General features: G+C 39.0%; 1 protein-coding gene and 1 pseudogene across 1 annotated transcript in view; one reads left to right on the top strand and one right to left on the bottom strand.

The window, feature by feature from the left end:
* LOC147574425 (EF-hand calcium-binding domain-containing protein 13-like) overlaps window positions 1-22,475 on the bottom strand; it is an 81,460-nt gene that overhangs the window by 22,407 nt on the left and 36,578 nt on the right. The window contains exons 11-12 of the mRNA XM_086685471.1: window positions 17,691-17,834; window positions 13,904-14,008 (exon numbers count right to left, since the gene is read on the bottom strand). Coding sequence (XP_086541597.1) covers window positions 13,904-14,008; window positions 17,691-17,834 — 249 coding nt within the window. The remainder of the gene's footprint in view (window positions 1-13,903; window positions 14,009-17,690; window positions 17,835-22,475) is intronic.
* Window positions 11,634-11,760, top strand: LOC147574426 (U4 spliceosomal RNA; annotated as a pseudogene).

The following is a 22,475-nucleotide window of genomic DNA, read 5'->3' as shown; positions in this document are numbered from 1 at the left end:
GTCTGGGATTGTGATGCTTCCTACTTTGGTTTTCCTGTTCAACATTACTTTGGCTATTCGGGGTCTTGTGTGGTTCCCTACAAATTGAAAGATTGTTTGTTCTAGCTCTGAGAAGAATGCTGGTGCAATTTTGAGTGGGATTACACTGAATGTGTAGATTGCTTTGGGTACTATCCACATTTTAACAATATTTTTTCTTCCAATCCATGAGCCTGGAATGCCTTTCCATTCTTTGTGTCTTCTTCAATTTCTTTCATAAGTTTTCTACAGTTTTCAGCATACAGATCTTTTACCTCTTTGGTTAAACTTATTCCTAGGTATTTTATGGTTCTTGATACAAATGTAAATGGGATCGATTCTTTGATTTCTCTTACTATTGCTTCATTCTTGCTGTATAGAAATGCAACCAATTTCTGTACATAGGTTTTATATCCTGCAACTTTGCTGAATTCATGTATCAGTTCTAGAAGTTTTTTGGTGGAGTCTTTTGAGTTTTCCATGTAGAGTATCATGTCATCTGCAAAAAATGAAAGTTTGACTTCTTTGCCAATTTGGATGCCTTTTATTTCCTTTTGTTGTCTGATTGCTGAGGCTAGGACTTCCCACACTATATTAAACAACAGTGGTGAGAGTAGACATCCCTGTTGTATTCCTGATCTCAGGGGGTAAACTCTCAGTTTTTCCCCATTGAGGATGATATTAGCTTGGGCTTTTCATATGTAGATTTGATGATGTTAGGATATGTTCCTTCTATCCCAACTTTCTGGAGGGTTTTTACACAATGATGCTGTATTTTGTCAGATGCTTTTTCTGCACCTACTGACAGGATCATATTGTTCTCATCCTTTCTTCTATCGATGTGATATACCACATTGATTGATTTGCGAATACTGAACCAGTCCTGCAGCCCAGGAATGAATCCCACTTGATCATGGTTAATAATTCTTTTAATATACTGTTGAATTCAATTTGCTAGTATCTTGTTGAGAATTTTTGCATCCATGTTCATCGGGGATATTGGCCTGTAATTCTCCTTTTTAGTGGGGTCTCTGTCTGGTTTGGGAATCAAGGTAATGCTGGCTACATAGAATTAGTCCAGAAGCCTTCCTTCCATTTCTATTGTTTGGAACAGCTTGAGAAGAATAGGTACTAACTCTGCTTTAAATGTCTGGTAGAAGTCCCTTGGGTAGCCATCTGGCCCATTTGTTGGGACTCATTTGTTGGGATATTTTTGATAACTGATTCAATTTCTTCACTGGTTGTGGGTCTGTTCAAATTTTCTATTTCTTCCAGTTTGAGTTTTGGTAGTGTGTGGGTGTCTAGGAATTTGTCCAATTTCTTACAGATTGTCCAGTTTGTTGGCATATAATTTTTCACAGTATTCTCTAATAATTGTATTTCTGTGGTGTTGGTTGTGATCTCTCCTCTTTCATCGGTGATTTTATCTATTTGGGTTCTCTCTCTTTTCTTTTTGAGAAGTCTGGCTAGGGTTTTATCAATTTTGTGTATTGTTTCCAAAAGCCACCTCTTAGATTAATTGATCTGTTCTACTGTGTTTTTTGTTTTTTGGGGGTTTTTTTTTTGGATTCCCTATTGTTTAGTTCTGCTCTAATCTTTATTATTTCTCTTCTTCTGCTGGCTTTGGGGTTTCTTTGCTGCTCTGCTTCTAGTTCCTTTAGGTGTGAGGGTAGATTCTGTATTTGGGATTTTTCTTGTTTCTTGAGATAGGCCTGGATTGCAGTGTATTTTCCTCTTAGGACTGCCTTTGCTGCATCCCAAAGGGTTGGGAATGTTATATTTTCATTTTCATTTGCTTCCGTATATTTTTAAATTTCTTCTTTAACTGCCTAATTGACCCACTGATTCTTTAGTAGGATGTTCTTTAACCTCCATGCATTAGGAGGCTTTCCAAATTTTGTCTTGTGGTTGATTTCAAGTTTCATAGCATTGTGATCTGAAAATATGCATGGTATGATCTCAATCCTTTTATATTTATTTAGGGTTGCTTTGTGACCCAGTATGTGATCTATTTTGGAGAATGTTCCATGTGCACTCGAGAAGAATGTGTATTCTGCTGCTTTGGATAAAAAGTTCTGAATATATTTGTCAAGTCCATCTGGTCCAGTGTATCATTCAAGACCGTTGTTTCTTTATTAATTTTCTGCCTAGGTCATCTCTCCATTACTGTAAGTGGAGTATGAAAGTCCTCTACAGGGAAGATGGTGGCGTAGGAGGACGCTGGGCTCACCGCATCCTGCTGATCACTTAGATTCCACCTACACCTGCCTAAATAACCCAGAAAACTGCCAGAAGACTAGCAGAACAGATTCTCCAGAGCCAAGCGTAGACGAGAGAACCACAGAAGAGGGTAGGAAGGGTGGAGAGGCGGTGCATGCTACAGACTGGCGGGAGGGAGTTGGGGCAGAGGGGCAGCCTGTCGGCCAAGCAGAGGCCCCGAGTCTGGCTTGCAAAAGCAGAGGGGCCGGACGGAGTGTGTTCGGACGGCAAGCAGGACTTAACATCTGGAAGGTTATAAGTTAAGTTAACAGCTCTGCTCAGAGAGCGGGAAGGCTGGAGGACAATGGGAGCGAGAGTTGTTGAGCCCCGGACAACAAAGCTCAGCTTGGTGGGGAACAAAGGCGCTCGCCAGTGCCATCTCCCTTGCCCATCCCCCAGCCAAAATCCCAAAGGGAACCAGTTCCTGCCAGGGAACTTGCTTGCACTGCGCAAACATCCAACGTTGTGCTACTGCAGATCCATCCCACCGGAGGCGGATCTGACTCCCTCCCGGTGCCGCAGGGCCCCTCCCAAAGCTGATCACAGAAGGATAAGCGAGCGAAGCCTGCCCCTCCTGCCCCTGTGCACCTTGCCGATCCACCGCAGCTAATACGCCAGATCCCCAGCACCATAAGCCTGGCAGTGTGCAAGTAGCCCAGACGGGCCACGCCACCCCACAGTGAATCCTGCCCCTAGGAGAGGGGAAGAGAAGGTACACACCAGTCTGACTGTGGCCCCAGCAGTGGGCTGGGGGCAGACATCAGGTCTGACTGCGGCCCCACCCACCAACGCAAGTTATTCGAGACAGCACAGGGGAAGTGCCCTGCAGTCCCGCACCACTCCAGGGACTGTCCAAAATGACCAAACGGAAGAATTCCCCTCAAAAGAATCTCCAGGAAATAACAACAGCTAATGAACTGATCAAAAAGGATTTAAACAATATAACAGAAAGTGAATATACAATAATAGTCATAAAATTAATTGCTGGGCTTGAAAACAGTATAGAGGACAGCAGAGAATGTATTGCTACAGAGATCAAGGGACTAAGGAACAGCCAGGAGGAGCTAAAAAATGCTATAAATAAGCTGCAAAATAAAAGGGAAACAACCACGGCTCGGATTGAAGAGGCAGAGGAGAGAATAGGTGCACTAGAAGATAAAATTATGGAAAAAGAGAGAGCTGAGAAAAAGATAAAAAAAATCCAGGAGTATGAGGAGAAAACTAGAGAACTAAGTGATGCACTAAAGAGAAATAATCTACGCATAATTGGTATTCCAGAGGAGGAAGAGAGAGGGAAAGGTGCTGAAGGTGTACTTGAAGAAATCATAGCTGAGAACTTCCCTGATCTGGGGAAGGAAAAGGGCATTGAAATCCAAGAGGCACAGAGAAGTCCCTTCAGACGTAACTTGAATCGATCTTCTACATGACATATCATCGTGAAACTGGCAAAATACAAGGATAAAGAGAAAATTCTGAAAGCAGCGAGGGATGAACGTGCTCTAACATATAGAGGGAGACCTATAAGACTCGTGACCGATCTCTCTTCTGAAACTTGGCAGGCCAGAAAGGAATGGCAGGAGATCTTCAATGTGATGAACAGAAAAAATATGCAGCCGAGAATCCTTTATCCAGCAAGTCTGTCATTTAGAATAGAAGGAGAGATAAAGGTCTTCCCAAACAAACAAAAACTGAAGGAATTCGTCACCACTAAACCACCCCTACAAGAGATCCTAAGGGGGATCCTGTGAGACAAAGTACCAGAGACATCGCTACAAGCATGAAACCTACAGACATCACAATGACTCTAAACCCATATCTTTCTATAATAAGACTGAATGTAAATGGACTAAATGCGCCAAAAGACATAGGGTATCAGAATGGATAAAAAAGCAAGACCCATCTATTTGCTTTCTACAAGAGACTCATTTGAGACCTGAGGACACCTTCAGATTGAGAGTGAGGGGATGGAGAAGTATTTATCATGCCACTGGAAGTCAAAAGAAAGCTGGAATAGCCATACTTATATCAGACAAACTAGACTTTAAATTAAAGGCTGGGGGCGCCTGGGTGGCGCAGTCGGTTAAGCGTCCGACTTCAGCCAGGTCACGATCTCGCGGTCCGTGGGTTCGAGCCCCGCGTCGGGCTCTGGGCTGATGGCTCAGAGCCTGGAGCCTGTTTCCGATTCTGTGTCTCCCTCTCTCTCTGCCCCTCCCCCGTTCATGCTCTGTCTCTCTCTGTCCCAAAAATAAATAAAAAAAACGTTGAAAAAAAAAAATTAAAAAAAAAAAACAAAAAAAAAAAAAAAGAAAAAAAATAAATTAAAGGCTGTAACAAGAGGGGCGCCTGGGTGGCGCAGTCGGTTAAGCGTCCGACTTCAGCCAGGTCACGATCTCGCGGTCCGGGAGTTCGAGCCCCGCGTCGGGCTCTGGGCTGACGGCTCAGAGCCTGGAGCCTGTTTCCGATTCTGTGTCTCCCTCTCTCTCTGCTCCTCCCCCGTTCATGCTCTGTCTCTCTCTGTCCCAAAAATAAATAAACGTTGAAAAAAAAAAAATTAAAAAAAAAATAAATAAAAAAATAAAGGCTGTAACAAGAGATGAAGAAGGGCATGATATAATAATTACAGGGTCTATCCATCAGGAAGAGCTAATAATTATAAATGTCTATGCGCCAAATACGGGAACCCCCAAATATATACAACAATTACTCACAAACATAAGCAACCTTATTGATAAGAATGTGGTAGTTGCAGGGGACTTTAACACCCCACTTACAGAAATGGACAGATCATCTAGACACACGGTCAATAAAGAAACAAGGGCCCTGAATGATACATTGGATCAGATGGACTTGACCGATATATTTAGAGCTCTGCATCCCAAAGCAACAGAATATACTTTCTTCTCGAGTGCACATGGAACATTCTCCAAGATAGATCACATACTGGGTCACAAAACAGCCCTTCATAAGTATACAAGAATTGAGATCATACCATGCATACTTTCAGACCACAATGCTATGAAGCTTGAAATCAACCACAGGAAAAAGTCTGGAAAACCTCCAAAAGCATGGAGGTTAAAGAACACCCTACTAAAGAATGCGTGGGTCAACCAGGCAATTAGAGAAGAAATTAAAAAATATATGGAAACAAGCGAAAATGAAAATACAACAATCCAAACGCTTTGGGATGCAGCGAAGGCAGTCCTGAGAGGAAAATACATTGGAATCCAGGCCTATCTCAAGAAACAAGAAAAATCCCAAATACAAAATCTAACAGCACACCTAAAGGAAATAGAAGCAGAACAGCAATGACAGCCTAAACCCAGAAGAAGAAGAGAAATAATAAAGATCAGAGCAGAAATAAACAATACAGAATCTAAAAAACTGTAGAGCAGATCAATGAACCAAGAGTTGGTTTTTTGAAAAAATAAACAAAATTGAGAAACTTCTAGCCAGGCTTCTCAAAAAGAAAAGGGAGAGGACCCAAACTGATAAAATCATGAATGAAAATGGAATTATTACAACCAATCCCTCAGAGATACAAGCAATTATCAGGGAATACTATGAAAAATTATATGCCAACAAACTGGACAACCTGGAAGAAATGGACAAATTCCTAAACACCCACACACTTCCAAAACTCAATCAGGAGGAAATAGAAGGCTTGAACAGACCCATAACCAGCGACGACATTGAATCAGTTATCAAAAATCTCCCAACAAATAAGAGTCCAGGACCAGATGGCTTCCCAGGGGAGTTCTACCAGACGTTTAAAGCAGAGATAATACCTATCCTTCTCAAGCTATTCCAAAAAATAGAAAGGGAAGGAAAACTTCCAGACTCATTCTATGAAGCCAGTATTACTTTGATTCCTAAACCAGACAGAGACCCAGTAATAAAAGAGAACTATAGGCCAATATCCCTGATGAATATGGATGCAAAAATTCTCAATAAGATACTAGCAAATTGAATTCAACAGCTTCTACAAAGAATTATTCTCCATGATCAAGTGGGATTCATTCCTGGCTGCAGGGCTGGTTCAACATTTGCAAATCAATCAATGTGATACATCACATTAATAAAAGAAAAGATAACAACCATATGATCCTGTCAATTGATGCAGAAAAGGCATTTGACAAAATTCAGCATCCTTTCCTAATAAAAACCCTCGAGAAAGTTGGGATAGAAGGAACATACTTAAACATCATCAAAGCTATTTATGACAAGCCCACAGCTAACATCATCCTCAATGGGGAAAAACTGAGAGCTTTTTCCCTGAGATCAGGAACACGACAGGGATGCCCACTCTCACCGCTGTTGTTTAACACAGTGTTGGAAGTTCTAGCATCAGCAATCAGACAACAAAAGGAAATCAAAGGCATCAAAATTGGCAAAGATGAAGTTAAGCTTTTACTTTTTGCAGAAGACATGTTATTATACATGGAAAATCCGATAGACTCCACCAAAAGTCTGCTAGAACTGATACATGAATTCAGCAAAGTTGCAGGATACAAAATCAATGTACAGAAATCAGTTGCATTCTTATATACTAATAATGAAGCAACAGAAAGACAAATAAAGAAACTGATCCCATTCACAATGGCACCAAGAAGCATAAAATACCTAGGGCTAAATCTAACTAAAGATGTAAAAGATCTGTAAGCTGAAAATTATAGAAAGCTTATGAAGGAAATTGAAGAAGATATAAAGAAATGGAAAAACATCCCGTGCTCATGGATTGGAAGAATAAATATTGTCAAAATGTCAATACTACCCAAAGCTATCTACACATTCAATGCAATCCCAATCAAAATTGCACCAGCATTCTTCTCAAAACTAGAACAAGCAATCCTAAAATTCATATGGAACCACAAAAGGCCCCGAATAGCCAAAGTAATTTTGAAGAAGAAGACCAAAGCAGGAGGCATCACAATCCCAGACTTTAACCTCTACTACAAAGCTATAATCATCAAGACAGCATGGTATTGGCACAAAAACAGACACATAGACCAATGGAATAGAATAGAAACCCCAGAACTAGACCCACAAACGTATGGCCAACTCATCTTTGACAAAGCAGGAAAGAACATCCAATGGAAAAAAGACAGTCTCTTTAACAAATGGTGCTGGGAGAACTGGACAGCAACATGCAGAAGAATGAAACTAGACCACTTTCTCACACCATTCACAAAAATAAACTCAAAATGGATAAAGGACCTGAATGGGAGACAGGAAACCATCAAAACCCTAGAGGAGAAAGCAGGAAAAGACCTCTCTGACCTCAGTCGTAGCAATCTCTTACTCGACACATCCCCAAAGGCAAGGGAATTAAAAGCAAAAATGAACTACTGGGACCTTATGAAGACAAAAAGCTTCTGCACAGCATAGGAAACAACCAACAAAACTAAAAGGCAACCAACAGAATGGGAAAATATATTTGCAAATGACATATCATTTGGACAAAGGGCTAGTATCCAAAATCTATAAAGAGGTCACCAAACTCCACACCCGAAAAACAAATAACCCAGTGAAGAAATGGGCAGAAAACATGAATAGACACTTCTCTAAAGAAGACATCCGGGTGGCCAACAGGCACATGCAAAGATGCTCAACGTCACTCCTCATCAGGGAAATACAAATCAAAACCACACTCAGATATCACCTCACGCCAGTCAGAGTGGCCAAAATGAACAAATCAGGAAACTATAGATGCTGGAGAGGATGTGGGGAAACGGGAACCCTCTTGCACTGCTGGTGGGAATGCAAACTGGTGCAGCCACTCTGGAAAACAGTGTGGATGTTCCTCAAAAAATTAAAAATAGACCTACCCTATGACCCAGCAATAGCACCTGCTAGGAATTTACCCAAGGGATACAGGAGTACTGATGCATAGGGGCACTTGTACCCCAATGTTTATAGCAGCACTCTCAACAATAGCCAAGTGATGGAAAGAGCCTAAATGTCCATCAACTGATGAATGGATAAAGAAATTGTGGTTTATATACACAATGGAATACTACGTGACAATGAGAAAAAATGAAATATGGCCTTTTGTAGCAACGTGGATGGAACTGGAGAGTGTGATGCTGAGTGAAATAAGCCATACAGAGAAAGACAGATACCATATGGTTTCACTCTTACGTGGATCCTAAGAAACTTAACAGAAACCCATGGGGGAGGGGAAGGAGAAAAAAAAAAAAAAAGAGGTTAGAGTGGGAGAGAGCCAAAGCCTAAGAGACTCTTAAAAACTGAGACCAAACTGAGGGTTGGTGGGGGGTGGGAGGGAGGGGAGGGTGGGTGATGGGTACTGAGGAGGGCACCTTTTGGGATGAGCACTGGGTGTTGTATGGAAACCAAGTTGACAATAAATTTCATATATTGAAAAAAAATAAAGTCATCTACAATTACCGTATTATTATCAGTGAGATTGCTTATGTTTGTGATTAATTTATAAATTTGGGTTCTACCAAGTTGGGGGCATAAACATTTACGATTGTTATCTCTTCTTGATGGATAGACCCCTTAATTATGACAATAATGCCCTTCTTTATCATTTGCTACCGTCTTTACTTTAAAATCTAGTTTGTCTGATAGAAGTATGGCTATTCCAGCTCTCTTTTGACTTCCAGTAGCATGATATATGGTTCTCCATCCCCTCACTTCCAATTTTCAGGTGTCCTCAGGTCTAAAATGAGTCTCTTGTAGACAGCATATAGATGGAACTTGGTTTTTTATCCGTTTTGATACCCTATGCCTTTTGAGTGAGGCATTTAGCCCATTTACATTCAGAGTTATGACTGAAAGATATGGATTTAGTGTCATTGTGTTATCTGTAGGTTTCATGATTGTGGCAATGTCTCTGGGCCTTTGTAGTCTTTGCAGCATTCCACTCACAGAGTGCCTGCAGGGTTGGTTTAGTGGTCATGAATTCCTTCAGTTTTTGTTTGTCTGGAAAAGCCTTGATCTCTCCTTTCGTTCTGAATGACAGCCTTGATGGATAAAGGATTCCTGGCTGCATATTTTTCCTATTCAGCACATTGAATATTTCCAGCTACTCCCTTGTGGCCTGCCAAGTTTCAGTGGACAGGTCTGCTACTACCCTTATGTGTCTGCCCTTGTAGGTTAAGGCCCATTTGTCCCTAGCTGCTTTCAGAATTCTCTCTTTATCTTTGTATTTTGCCAATTTCACTATGATATGCCTTGGGGCTGACCTGTTTCTGTTAATTCTGAAGGGATTTCTCTGTGCCTCCTGGACTTGGATGTCTGCTTCCTTCCCCAGATTAGGGAAGCTCTCAACTATAATTTGGTGAAATAAACCTTCTGCCCCTTTCTCTTTCTTCTCCTTCTGGAACTCCTATGATACAGATATTATTATATCTCATTGAATCACTTAGGTCTCTAATTCTCCCCTCATGGTCTAATATTTTCCTCTCTCTCTCTTTTTTAAGCTTCATCATTTTCCATAATGTTATCTTCTATTTCACTTATTCTTCCCTCTGCTCCTTCATCCTTGCTGTCTCTGCATCTAGTTTATTTTGCATCTCATTTACTGCATTTTTTAATTCATCATGACTATCTCTTGTGTCCTTGATCTCTGCAGCAATAGATTCTCTGCTGTCTTCTATAGTTTTTTTCAAGCCCAGCTCCTAGTCTTATGACGATTATTCCAAATTCTTGTTTAGATATATTGTTTATATCTGTTTTGAGCAATTTTTCTGGCTGTCATTTCTTCCTAGAATTTTTGAGAATTCTTCTGTCTAGTCATTTTGTCTAGTTTTCTGTCTTTTACGTGTTTTAATAGTTTGTTATGTGTCCTGCCCCTGTGAGTACTACTGTGTTAAAAAGGGGTCATATACTATCCAGGGCCTGACCCTTCAGGAGGTGTTTTTGGAGTGTGTCGCATGCTCTCTGTTGTTGTGACTCTGGTTGCTTTATACCCCTACTCGCACTGGTGGTGTGGACCTTCCACCAGGCGTGCTTCGATTTGTTCATTGAAGTAACCCTGGAAAAAACTAAAAAGGGGAGGGGGTGGAAGAAGCCTTATCCCATAGAAAGAGGGAAATGACAGGGGCAGGGAAAGAGGAAAAAAATTGAGCGGACAGAGAATCAGAGAAACTATACGGCTTAATCTAGAGGAAGAGATACAGAAGAGGTGTAAAATGCATAGATTAAAAATGCCTGCTTACACAACTTAACAACCAGAATAGAGAAGGGAAGGAAGAAGAAGGAGGAGAAAAGACAAGAAAAGAAAATAGGTATCACCAAAAATCAAATCAGAAAATGAGAAACTGCCGGACCGTTGTCCGAAGGTGCCCTGGAGCCAGCGGTTGTGCTGGTCTGGAGGAGGGACCCTCTGGTTGGGTAAGTGGCAATTCTCCCTCCAGCAGATATGCAGCTGCCAGGCATGGTGAGGCAGGGTTTGGTGTAAGCAGTCCAACCTCCCCTGGGGGCCTGCTGTCCTGTTCCCTGAAGCCCCACCATGTTGGTGATTGGAGGAAAATGGCATCATGGCAGTTTCTCCTCCCTAGACCAAACCACCCTGTTCAGGCAGCCCTCACAGCACAGCACAGGCACGAGCTGGTCAGTTTGTCCCGCTCCACAGTCTCCTGCACCTCCCAGGCGCTCAGCTGGGATTCAAACCCCAACATCTTAAAGGATCCCACTCCACACACCCGGTTCTGGGGTGGCACCACTCTGCCAAGCTGACACAGGGCCTCTCAAGATAGAATCTTAAGCAGGATCCATGCCCAGCACAGAGCCTGATGTGGGGCTCCATCTCACAACGCTGCGGTCACGACCTGAGCTAAAATCAAGAGTCGGACACTCAACTGACTGAACCAACCAGGCACCACTCTACCCGAGTTCTAATCTTAATTCTACCACATACTAGCTATGTGACTTCTTTAACCTCTGTGCCGTGGTTTTCCCATCCATAAAATAAAAATAATAGAGTTGATGTGAGAATTAAATGAGTTAATAAATAAAACATTTAAAACAGTACTGGCACACAGTAAACCCTCAATAAATGTGAGTAAGATAATAAGTATTATTGTTATTACTTGGTACAGACAAGTCTAGAATTATAATTGAGATGCCTACTTAAAACCAGGGCCTGGGTGGCTCAGTCAGTTAAGCGTCGACTTCAACTCAGGTCACGATCTCTCAGTTTGTGAGTTCGAGTCCCCCATTGGGCTCTGTGCTGACAGCTCAGAACCTGGAGCCTCTTTCGGATTGTGTGTCTCCCTCTCTCTCTGCCTATCCGCTGCTCGCACTTTGTCCCTTGCTCTCTCAAAAATAAACAAACATTAAAAAAAATCTTAATACAAAACAAACAAACAAACAAACAAAAGACAGGGCCCAGCTTTGCACAGTGGCAGTATCATAGCCAATGAGGTTTATCCGAGGCGCGATTATTGCTAATTGAAAACTTTTCCCAAAAAAGACAGGGCCCCGGAAAATCTTTCCATCTGAAAATTATTAATAAAAACACTTTAGTCACCTTTTTAGGAATTCAAGAAGAAAGGCTGTTCTCTGCCAGAGGTATGGATAGAAGGAATAAAATCTCCAATGATAACCTAAATCCCAAGGCCATCATGTGTGAGTGTCAGGTTCCAAATCAATTTATACAATACGTAAATCTCAAAGAATTAATATAAAACGGTCACCAGCTAATATCTTTATGGAAAAAAACTAAATTGGATCCCAATTTCACTCTAAACATAAAAATCAATTTCAGGTGAATTAAAGACTTAACTATGAAAAAGAAAAACTTAAGAACTTTTAGGAGAAAATATTGGGAAATACCTTAACGTCCTCAAAATAGTGACAGGCTTCTATTTTCCTTATAAAGGCTAAGTTATCTGCTAAATGTGAGAAGGGCTAAGGTTGGAGTAGGAATGGAAGTTTGAGAGAATGGAGATTGTTAATTAGTTATTTCAGAGAGTAAAAGAATAAACTAACTGGGAGAGGGTGGGAATCACATAATTCCTAGGTAGTGCTGAGGGCCACCAGACACTGATGGTCAAGATTTCAAAGTGTTCAATCTGCTGAGCTATATGATTTTCTCTAGAAATGATGTCAGCCACGAGGAGAAGCCAGGGTTGGGAGTTTTGTCAGACAGGTGCAACCAAAGGGCACTTTAGGGTACTGAAGACTTTAGGGTATTCGAGGTACACAGACCAGAGATTTTCAAGTGGATAAGGAAGAAAAGTGAAAACAGGGAGACTGGTGGGTAAGGACGAAGTTGAGGGATAAATGGATGGAAGGTCCCAATGAGGTATACAGAACCAATAAGCTGTCTGGTGAAGAAATGAGCAGCCAGATGAAGAAAAAAGGAAAGCAGTGAATATAAATGTGCAATATTTAACAACAAGAAAGGAAATTTAACTCTAGATACGAGTAAGATAATATACTATACAACTCTGTGCTAATAAAACTTTTTAACTCAGAGTGCCTGGGTGGATCAGTTGGTTAAGCATCCTACTTCGGCTTGGGTCATGACCTCGCTGTTTGTGAGTTCGAGCCCCACGTCGGGCTCTGTGCTGACAGCTCGGAGCCTAGAGTCTGCTTAGATTCTGTGTTTCTGTCTCTTTCTGCCCCTCCCCGGCTCGTGCTCTCTCTCTCTCTGTCTCTCAAAAATAATAAAAATGTTTAAAAACAAAAACAAAAACTTTTTATTTCCATGAAACTAAAATTCCTAGGATAAATGAAGTGACTAACCATGCAAATAATCTCTTCATCCAATTAATCTATTATGTTCCACCTTGTATAGAAAGCAAATTAAATTGATTTCTAGTGTAAGGTAAAATAACTGTTACTTAAAATGCACTATTACCCAATAGCTAAGCACAAAATAACAAAATGCTACTTTTAGCTTCAATTTCTAAACTAACTTCACTCCATTTAAAATATACATATAGGACCTTATATTTCTTTACAGTGAGCTTCTGAGTGGCCAAGACTGTCTTTCTCATCTTAACAGCTCATCAGCTTAACAGAAAGCATATATAACAATGGCTCAGTAAACATTACTGAATAAATTGGAAGATGGAAAAAAATATATAAACAAATGAAAGAGGAAATTTTGCATGTGAGTACCCAGCGCTAGTCACTAGATGGCATCACTTCCCCAAATTGGGAAGACATTTTACATCTTCCAAAAAGGAATTTTATATACACGGTTCTAGCTCTTTACAGTAAGTGTGAGGATAAACAGTAAGCTCGTAAAAACTTTCAATTCATTTGCACGTGGAAGTGCTCGAGATTTAGAAATCATGAACAGAGAAGATTGAAACCAAACATCAGCAGTAAGCCAGGCATCTGTTTGGCTGACGACCTACAGGATGACTGCCTCTTTTAGTCTACTACACTCTTCTAAAGTTTGTCACACCAGTTGGTCCACTAAAAGCACAACATATGTTGGGGTGGGTGGCTCAGTCGGGTAAGTGTGTCCAACTCTTGAGTTCCGCTCAGGTCACGATCTCATGGTTTGTGAGATCGAGCTGTGCACTGGGCTCTGTACTGACAGTGTGGAGTCTTCTTGGGATTCTCTCTCTCTCCCTTTCTCTCTCTCTGCCCTGCCCCTGCTCTTTCTCTGTCTCTCAAAATAAATAAATAAACTTGAAAAAGTAAATGAAAGCACAAAATGTGATGTTCTTACATAATTTTTCAGAGAAGCGTTCCGTATTGGTCATCATTGTATCAATGAAACCTTTAAAATTCACTTTTTTCGTTTCTAAGGAGAAAAGAATATTTTCTTCAATATCTTCAAATGTTAATTATGACAACTATTGAATTATGTAAAATAAATTATAGGGAGATAACATGATTATAGCCATCAGCTAATACCACTCAAAATATACGGTTCTAAGAGGAAAAAGCAATTCAACACACAAGGAGAAAGTAAAACTGAAAAATGCCAGGAAAGTTAATCAAAATCCTTCTAGTTACAAGCGCACAACATTTGTAATTTTAACTTACATTATCTTGTCTTGGCCTGACAACAACTCAAAGATATGTCGGTAAAGGATTAGTGTATTGTTTTATACATTTTAAAAAATACTTAGACATGATATCATGATTTTTTTTCCCCAGGTCACAAAAGGAAATACGAGATCAGAGATTAGAAGTGAGTTTTCTTGACCTCTGGTTTCTCCCACCTCAGGCTACCATTCACATTGTTATCTTTATTCCAGTATACTTTTGAAACTATTAAACGTTTTAATAGTCATTCTATACTTAGAAAATGTCTTTCCTTGATTATATATAATATCCCAATATTAGAATGGATAAAGATGTCTAAGAATTTTCTAAGGCCGCATATACAGGTTTTATATAAATAGGATGAGCTTTTGATAACACTACTCCTTTGTTTATCCCACTAAAAACATCAAATTCCAATTCTAATCTATAAAAGATAAGGCACAGCCTATTGCCTATTTCCAAGATAAAGAATCTTTGAGAAGTTTACTTTAAGGAGCACCAAATTACTTTGTATTCTTAACCAAATATTTAAAGACTTGAAAAAAATGAGACTTTGAAAAATCCTAGGGGAATGTTAGAGTTAATGAAGATTTACATCCACTAACAGGAACATATAACTTTCTAAAGCAATAGATTCCCTATTTTTGATAATGTCTATTTGATACACAAATGTTTTAGCTGAACCACTGAACCCGCCTCCCATTTGAAGAACATTATTGTTTTAAGGACAAAATTACTTTTTATTTTTATTATTTTTTTAATATAGTTTATTGTCAAATTGGTTTCCATACAACACCCAGTACTCATCCCAACAAGTGCCCTCCTCAATGCCCATCAGCCACTTTCCCCTCTCCCCCACCCCCATCAACCCTCAGTTTGTTCTCAGTATTTAAGAGTCCCTTATGGTTTGCCTCACTCCCTCTCCGTAACGTTTTTCCCCCTTCCTCTCCCTCACAGTTGAAGAACATTATTAACACCACTGCATCTGCTTCTGTGCTTCCCCCATTCTATTCTACTGCTTCTTTACAGAGAGAACATTGCTGAATTTTTTAAAATTAACCAAGGTCTTGCTTTTTTACATATAATTTTACACAGGATAAACAAAATATTCCTTAATTTTGTTTTACAGCTCTATAAAAATTATCACACTATAGCAATCTAGACTTGCTTTTTTCATTCAATATTATATTTCCAAGAACCATCCATATAGTATATTGCTATAGTTCATTTTCACTAATGTACACATTATCAGTATTTCATCATGCATCAGTGGTAAATACCACAATTTATTTATACATTCTATCACCGATCATGTTGTTTCTTTTTGTTCATTCTTTCCTTCCTTCCTTCCTTTTCCTTCCTTCCTTCCTTCCTTCCTTTTCCTTCCTTCCTTCCTTCCTTCCTTCCTTCCTTCCTTCCTTCCTTCCTTCCTTCCTTCCTTCCTTCCTTCTTCTATTAAGATCAGAGCTGCTATGAGCATTTTTAACATGTCTCCTTGCACATCAGTGCAGAGATTTTCTGGGATGTATCACTAAAAAATGGATTTTCTAAGCCATGAAGTATGAAAACCTTACAGAATACTACATAATGTTTTTCAAAGTTCTTTTACCACTTTTGCCTTATTTACCAACAATTAAATTAACAGACCTTAATTTTTGCCAATTTGGTCAGCATCAAAAGGTATTTCATTGTGACCTAAATTCTGCATTTCCCTGATTACTATGATGTATAAAAAGACTTCATATGATTATTAGCAACTTACGTTGCTTCATCTGGCAATGGCTGTTCTTGTAATTTGGCCATTTTTCTCTTGGGTTGTTAATTTATAGGGGTTTCCTATTTATTCTCCACAATGATCTTTCGCTGTTATGAGTGTTACAGATAATCTTTACTCTGGAATGCCTGGGTGGCCCAGTCGGCTAAGCATCCAACTTTGGCTCAGGTCATGATCTCGCAATTCATGAGTTCAAGCCCCGCTTAGGACTCTGTGCTGACAGCTGGGAGCCTGGAGCCTGCTTCAGATTCTGTCTCCCTCTCTCTCTGCTCCTCCCCCACTCATACTCTGCACCTCTCTCTCTCTCAAAAATAAATAAACATTAAAAAAAATTTTTTTAATAATAATCTTTGCTCCATTTGTGGCTTGTATTTTCATTCTGTTTGTATTACCTTTTAATAAAGAGAAGTTCTTATTTTTAATGTAGTCAAATGTATAAATCTTTTCTGGTTAGTGATTTTGTATCTTAAAAATAATTCCTTATAACTCCAAGTCAGAAAATTTTTCTTCTTTCTCTAACGAGAATTTTAGTGTTCGTATCTGGAAAGCATTACTGAATATGATACATAGGTAGGGATCCAATTCTATTTTTTACATTTGAATAATTAATTATTCCAGCACCATTTATTAACTGGTGCTTCCCCTCCCCCCCAGTAATCTGCCACCTCATTATATATGTTTCCTTATATGTGTGTAGATATATTTGGAAGTTACTTATCCTGTCCTATCAATTTCTCTATCCCTGTGCCATTTTCACACTGTTTTACTTACTGTAACTTTATAATGAGTCTTAATATCCAGGGTAGCAAGATCCCTCCAACACCACTCACACACCCTATCCACGTTTTTCTTCCTCAAGAGTGTTTTAGCTACTCTTGATCTTTGTTTATGCATACCAATATTAGAATTAATTCATCAAAAAGTCAGGGTTTTATTAGAATTGCTTTAGATAAGTAAACTAATTATGAGAATTGGCAGACTTGGGGGTCTCTGAGTCCATTAATATGGGATATATTCCAATTTATTTAGGTATTCTATAATGTCTTTTAACAAAGTCTTATCATTTTCTCACGTAAGGCACATAACTTACATTTGTTCTATTCCTTTTTTGCTTTTCATTATGGAAAAATGTTAATACACGCAAAAGAAGAAATATATTGTAATAAAAGTTCACATACTCTTCCTGTACTCTTCACATACTCTTCATGGCCATTCTTATTTCATCTATAGCCCCACACACTTGTCTATCTCACAACCACCCTTTCTCTTTAGAAAAGATGCTGCTAAGTTATAAGGGTATAGATACTCAAAACTAGTACCTTCCTTATGAATTATAGGCTTTGGCATAATAAAGAGTCGTTTGTCCCATTTAACGACTTTTGTCCTGACCTCTTCCTTGTCAGAAAGCAAAACCATAAACTCTACTTTCTTTTTGTTTGTACTTTTGCCTGTAGGAAAAAAGTGTCTGGAAAGACTGTTAATACTGGATATTTCTGGATCATGGGATTTTGTATGTTTTGTTGTACTTTTGAGCATTTTTCTGTATTGACTTCATTTTAATGGACTTTTTTCTAATCAAAAAAATAAAGTCATTATTCTGAGGGAAAAAAAATCGCAAAGTGACCATCTTTTCACATGTGTCAACCCAGTTTTCACTTACTGTCAGCTTCAGTCAACTCTGCGATCTTCTCAAATTCTGGCTTAGAAAGGTAACCTCCAAAATGCTGAAGACAAGTATTCATATCCTCATAATCAATATTTTCATCTTTAATTTTATCAATGGCTTTAATGACATCAGTCAACACTGAAAATAAAGCAGTATGCTAATGAGTATTAAATATAAGTCAAAAAGAAAACACCAATAGTAAGATGAATTTTAGTTCTAACACTAAATAAACAAGCATAGAAAATAACTTCAGAAATGTTATATGTGAAAAGAATTACCAGATCTTTAATACTGAAAACCAACAAAGTACAAAATGAGAGCCAAAAATATATTCTACTTTGCTATCATCTCTGTATCGAAGGAAGTGCCAATTTAATTGCAATTTAAGTGCATAGGAACAAAAATATTATACAATTTCCCCATTTAATTTTCTAACAATTTAAACTTTCTTAGTAGTCTGTTTCTCGGTAGCAGATACAGAAATAAGTAGAAAACTTTCAGTCCTGAATAATGAATTGGGGTAAGGTTTTGTAGCAATACATGGCTCAGTCCCTGGTTAATCTTTTATCTTCTGTATACATAAATATTATCACTTGGAAATAACTATCCCACATGTCTTTTTATGATACTTTGGAATATATGCTTCACAAATTTGGGCAGTATTCCCTCCATTAAATTTAAACAAATTTTTACTGCAATGAAAGCTTTAATGTTTATTTTTGAGAGAGAGAGAAAGGCACAGCATGAGTCGGGGAGGGGCAGAGAGAGAGGGAGACACAGAATCTGAAGCAGGCTCCAGGCTGTCAACACAGAGCCAGACATGGGGCTCAAACTCAGGAACGGCGAGATCATGACCTGAGCCAAAGTGGACCCTCAATCAACTGAGCCACCCAGGTGCCTACGCAATAAAATTTTCTTAAAATAACTTACAAACACATAGAATTATTAAGGGGGTCGACAGGTATGCATGCGGGTGTGTTTTTGTGTCAATTTTGGAACAAACTAAACTCAAATAGATTTTCTCTAATAGAAGATCAGGATAGGTAAAGCGAGGAAGCTGGGCAGTGGAGGGCATTAAAGCCATTATCAGGAGTTAATCGACTTTAGGCAGTCACTGGACGTCATTATGGATTACTAAACAAAGAAATGATCAAAATGATGTCTGAATTAGATGATTCTTAAAATGATTCTTAAAAAGGTAATTTTTATGTATAAATATGTAGAACAAGATATATGATACTATCTTGTGAAAGGACTTTTTAGAAGAAAAAAATTCTCACTTAAAAGTAAATAGCTGATGGGGCACCTGGGTGGCTCAGTTGGTTGGGCACCTGACATCAGCTCAGGTCACGATCTCATGACTCATGGGTTTAAGCTCTGTGTTGAGCACTGTGCTGACAGCGCAGAGCCTGAAACCTTCAGATTCTGTCTCCGTCTCTCTCTGCCCCTCTCCCACTCTCGTTCTCTGTCTCTCTCTCTCAAATAGAAATAAACATTAAATTTTTTTTTTTTTTAAAGTAAACAGCTTGTGAGTGATGTCAGTAAGATGGTTAAGTAGGACGCCCTGGACCCTTCTTCTCCCCACAAACACACTGATTCAGCAGAAATTAAAAAATAAATTCCTTTTGTGATAAATTAGAAACTAACTGACAGGCTCTTGTATCCCAGGAGAATGCAAAACAAGACGTACTGAAGCTGGTACAGACATTTGGGACACCCTCCCACAAGTGCTGCCTCCAATGCAGCACCATAGGATCCAAAAAAAAAAAAAAAAAAAAAAAGACTCTAGCTCCCAGCTTCACCCAAGGGGAAGAAGAGTTTGGTCCACATATCCAGAAATTCAGCTTTTCCAAAATGCCTCCCCAGAAGATTGGCTTCTGTTTTGCCAGCCTTGGAGCTCTGATGGGTCTAGCACAGTCTAGTATTTGGGGTAGAATAAAGCGATGGCTTGGGCTGGTAGAAGGCAGTGATCCTCCCCTCTGTTCAGCACAGGATGAGATTAAAATTCCCAGCTCTTAGTTTCCTCCTGGAGAGGTAAAGAGTTTATCCAGCACGTCAACTTTTTCAGGGCGTCCCAAAGAACCATCAGCTTATCTCGTCAGTCCTAGAGCCTGGGGAAGGAAAAAGGTGGTAGAGGCCTAGGGCCTATCAGGCTGGGCCGATGGGTGGGGGTCTTCTCCTGTATAGGGACAGTATGTGAGGACTGGGACAGCTGCCTGCTTTTTCTCTTGCACAAACACCAACACAGAAAGTCCAAATGGAAATTTAATGACTAAAAAATATGATGACTGAAATTAAAAGTTCAGTGGATGGACTCAACAGCTGAAAGGAGGAGAGAAAGGTAAGAATCAATGAATTGACAGCAACTGAAATCATCCGATGAACAACACTGAGAAAATAAACTGAAGAAAAAACGAACAGTTCCAGAGACCTGTAGGAATATAAAAATGATCTAACATTTGTGTCCATCAGAGTCCCAGAAGAAGAGAAAGAGACTTAAAAAGGCACTCAAAGAAATAATGCCTGCACACTTCCCAAATTTTTATCAAGAGACATTAACCTACAGATCCAAGACAAAAGTGGACCTCAAACAGGATAAATCCAAAGAAATCCATGTCAAGATCCATCATAATTAAACTTCTGAAAACTAAAGACAAGGGAACATTTTGAAAGCAGCCTAAGAAAAACACTTTAGGGAAAGAAAACCAATTTGAATGACAGGATTTCCAGCAGAAACCATGGAAGCCAGAAATAAGTGACACAATATTTTTCAAGTGCTGAACGTAAAGAACTATCAACGTAAAATCCCATATTCAGAAAAACTATTCTTGAGGAAGGAAGAGGAAATCAAGATGTTCTCAGATGAGAGGAAACTAAAAGAATTGGTTGTCAGTAGACCTAAGAATGGATAAAGGAAGTTCTTAAACAGAAAACAAAGGATAAAACAAAAAAAACTCTGGAATATCAAGAAGGAAAAAAGAAAATGGTAAGTCAAAATATGGGTAAATATAGTAGGCTTTCCTTCTCTTGAATTTTTTAATCAAGTCTGATGGTTGAAGTAAAAGTAATACCACCTGATGTGGTTTTAAATATATGTAAGGAAATATTTAAGATAATTATATCATAAAGGAAGGAGGGAGGGATGTATATGGAGATAAGGCTTCTGTATTTCACTTGAACTGGCAAAATGATGACACCAATAGAGTGTGATAAGTTATGTATATATACCTGAAGCAACAACTTTAAAAGGTATACAGAGAGATATACTCCAAAACACTATAGATGAATCAAAATGGAATTCTAAATGCGGGCCAAAGATTTGAATATCTATTTCACCAAAGATATATGAACAGCTGGGAAGCATGTGCAAATAAATTTGACATTATCAGTCATTAGGGAAATGCAAAATTAGAACCATAATGAAATTCCGCTACACAATTATTATAATGATTATAAACAAAAAGATAATACCTACATGTGGCGGATAGGAAGAAACCAGAATCCTTACACATTGCTGGTGAGAATGAAAATGGTAGAGCCACTTTGGAAAACAGTTTGGTAATTTCTTTAAAAGTAAAACATAAATTTACCATACACACTAGCAATTATTCTCCTAGGAATCTACCCAAAAGACATGGAAACATGTCCACAGAAAGACTGCAATGCAAATGTTAATTTCAACATTATGCATACCAGTCCCAAACTGCAAATAAGCAAATGTCATAAGCTGGTGAACCATCAACAAAAGGGAACATACCTATAAAATGTAATATGGACTTATTTAACCATACAAAGGAACAAACCACTGATACATACGACAACATGAATTAGCCTCAAAAAAGTGAAGTCAGGCACAAAAGACCACATGTTTTATGATTTCATTTATATTGAATGTTAAAAAAAAAAAAAAAAAGGCAACTTTATGGAAACAGAAAGCAAATCAGTGGTCGCCTGGGAATGGAGGTAGAGATTAACGGTAAATGGGCACAAGAGAATTTTAGGAGTGAAGGAAATGTTACAGACCTGGATTGTGTCCACTTCTGATTATATATCCCAAAGAATTGAAAGCAGGGGCTCAAAGAGGTATTTGCATACCCACATTCACAGCAGCACTACTCACAATTGCCAAGAGGGTGTCTATTAACGGGTGAATGGACAAACAGAATGTGGCATATACATGCAATGTGATATTAGCACGAAAAGGAAAGAAAAATCTGACACGTGCTACAACATGGATGAATCCTGAGGGCATTATGATAAGTGAAATAAGCCATTCATTCATAAAGACAAATACTATATGATTCCAGTCAAGTATCTGGAGTAGGCAAATTCACAGAAACAGGAAGTAGAATGATGGTCGTCAGAAGCTGGAGAGGCACAGATGGGTAGTTGTTGTTCACTGGGTATAGAGTTTCAGTGTTGCAAGGTGAAAAAGTTCTAGAGATTCGTTGTACAGCCGTGTGAATATACTTAACCCTAATGTTCTTGAACTGTACAGTTACAAATGGTTAAGATGGCAAATTTTATGTTACGTGTCAGATACCACCATTAAAAATAAATTTTAGGGGCACCTGGCTGGCTCAGTCCAAAGAGCATGAGACAATTGATCTTGGGGTTGTGAGTCTGAGCCCCATGTGGGGTGTAGAGATTATTTAAATAAATAAAACGTTAAAATAAAATAAATTTTAAAAACAGTATAATGGGGGAAATGGGAGGGAGGAGTCGGCTACAACCAAGACACTACTTCACAAAACAGCAATGAAACGGTGACTGAGTTCG

Source organism: Puma concolor, chromosome E1 (assembly GCF_028749965.1).
Source record: "Puma concolor isolate L17-30 chromosome E1, mPumCon1.1.hap2, whole genome shotgun sequence".
In the NCBI taxonomy this organism is placed as follows: domain Eukaryota; kingdom Metazoa; phylum Chordata; class Mammalia; order Carnivora; family Felidae; genus Puma; species Puma concolor.
This window is presented reverse-complemented; position numbering and strand designations above follow the sequence as displayed.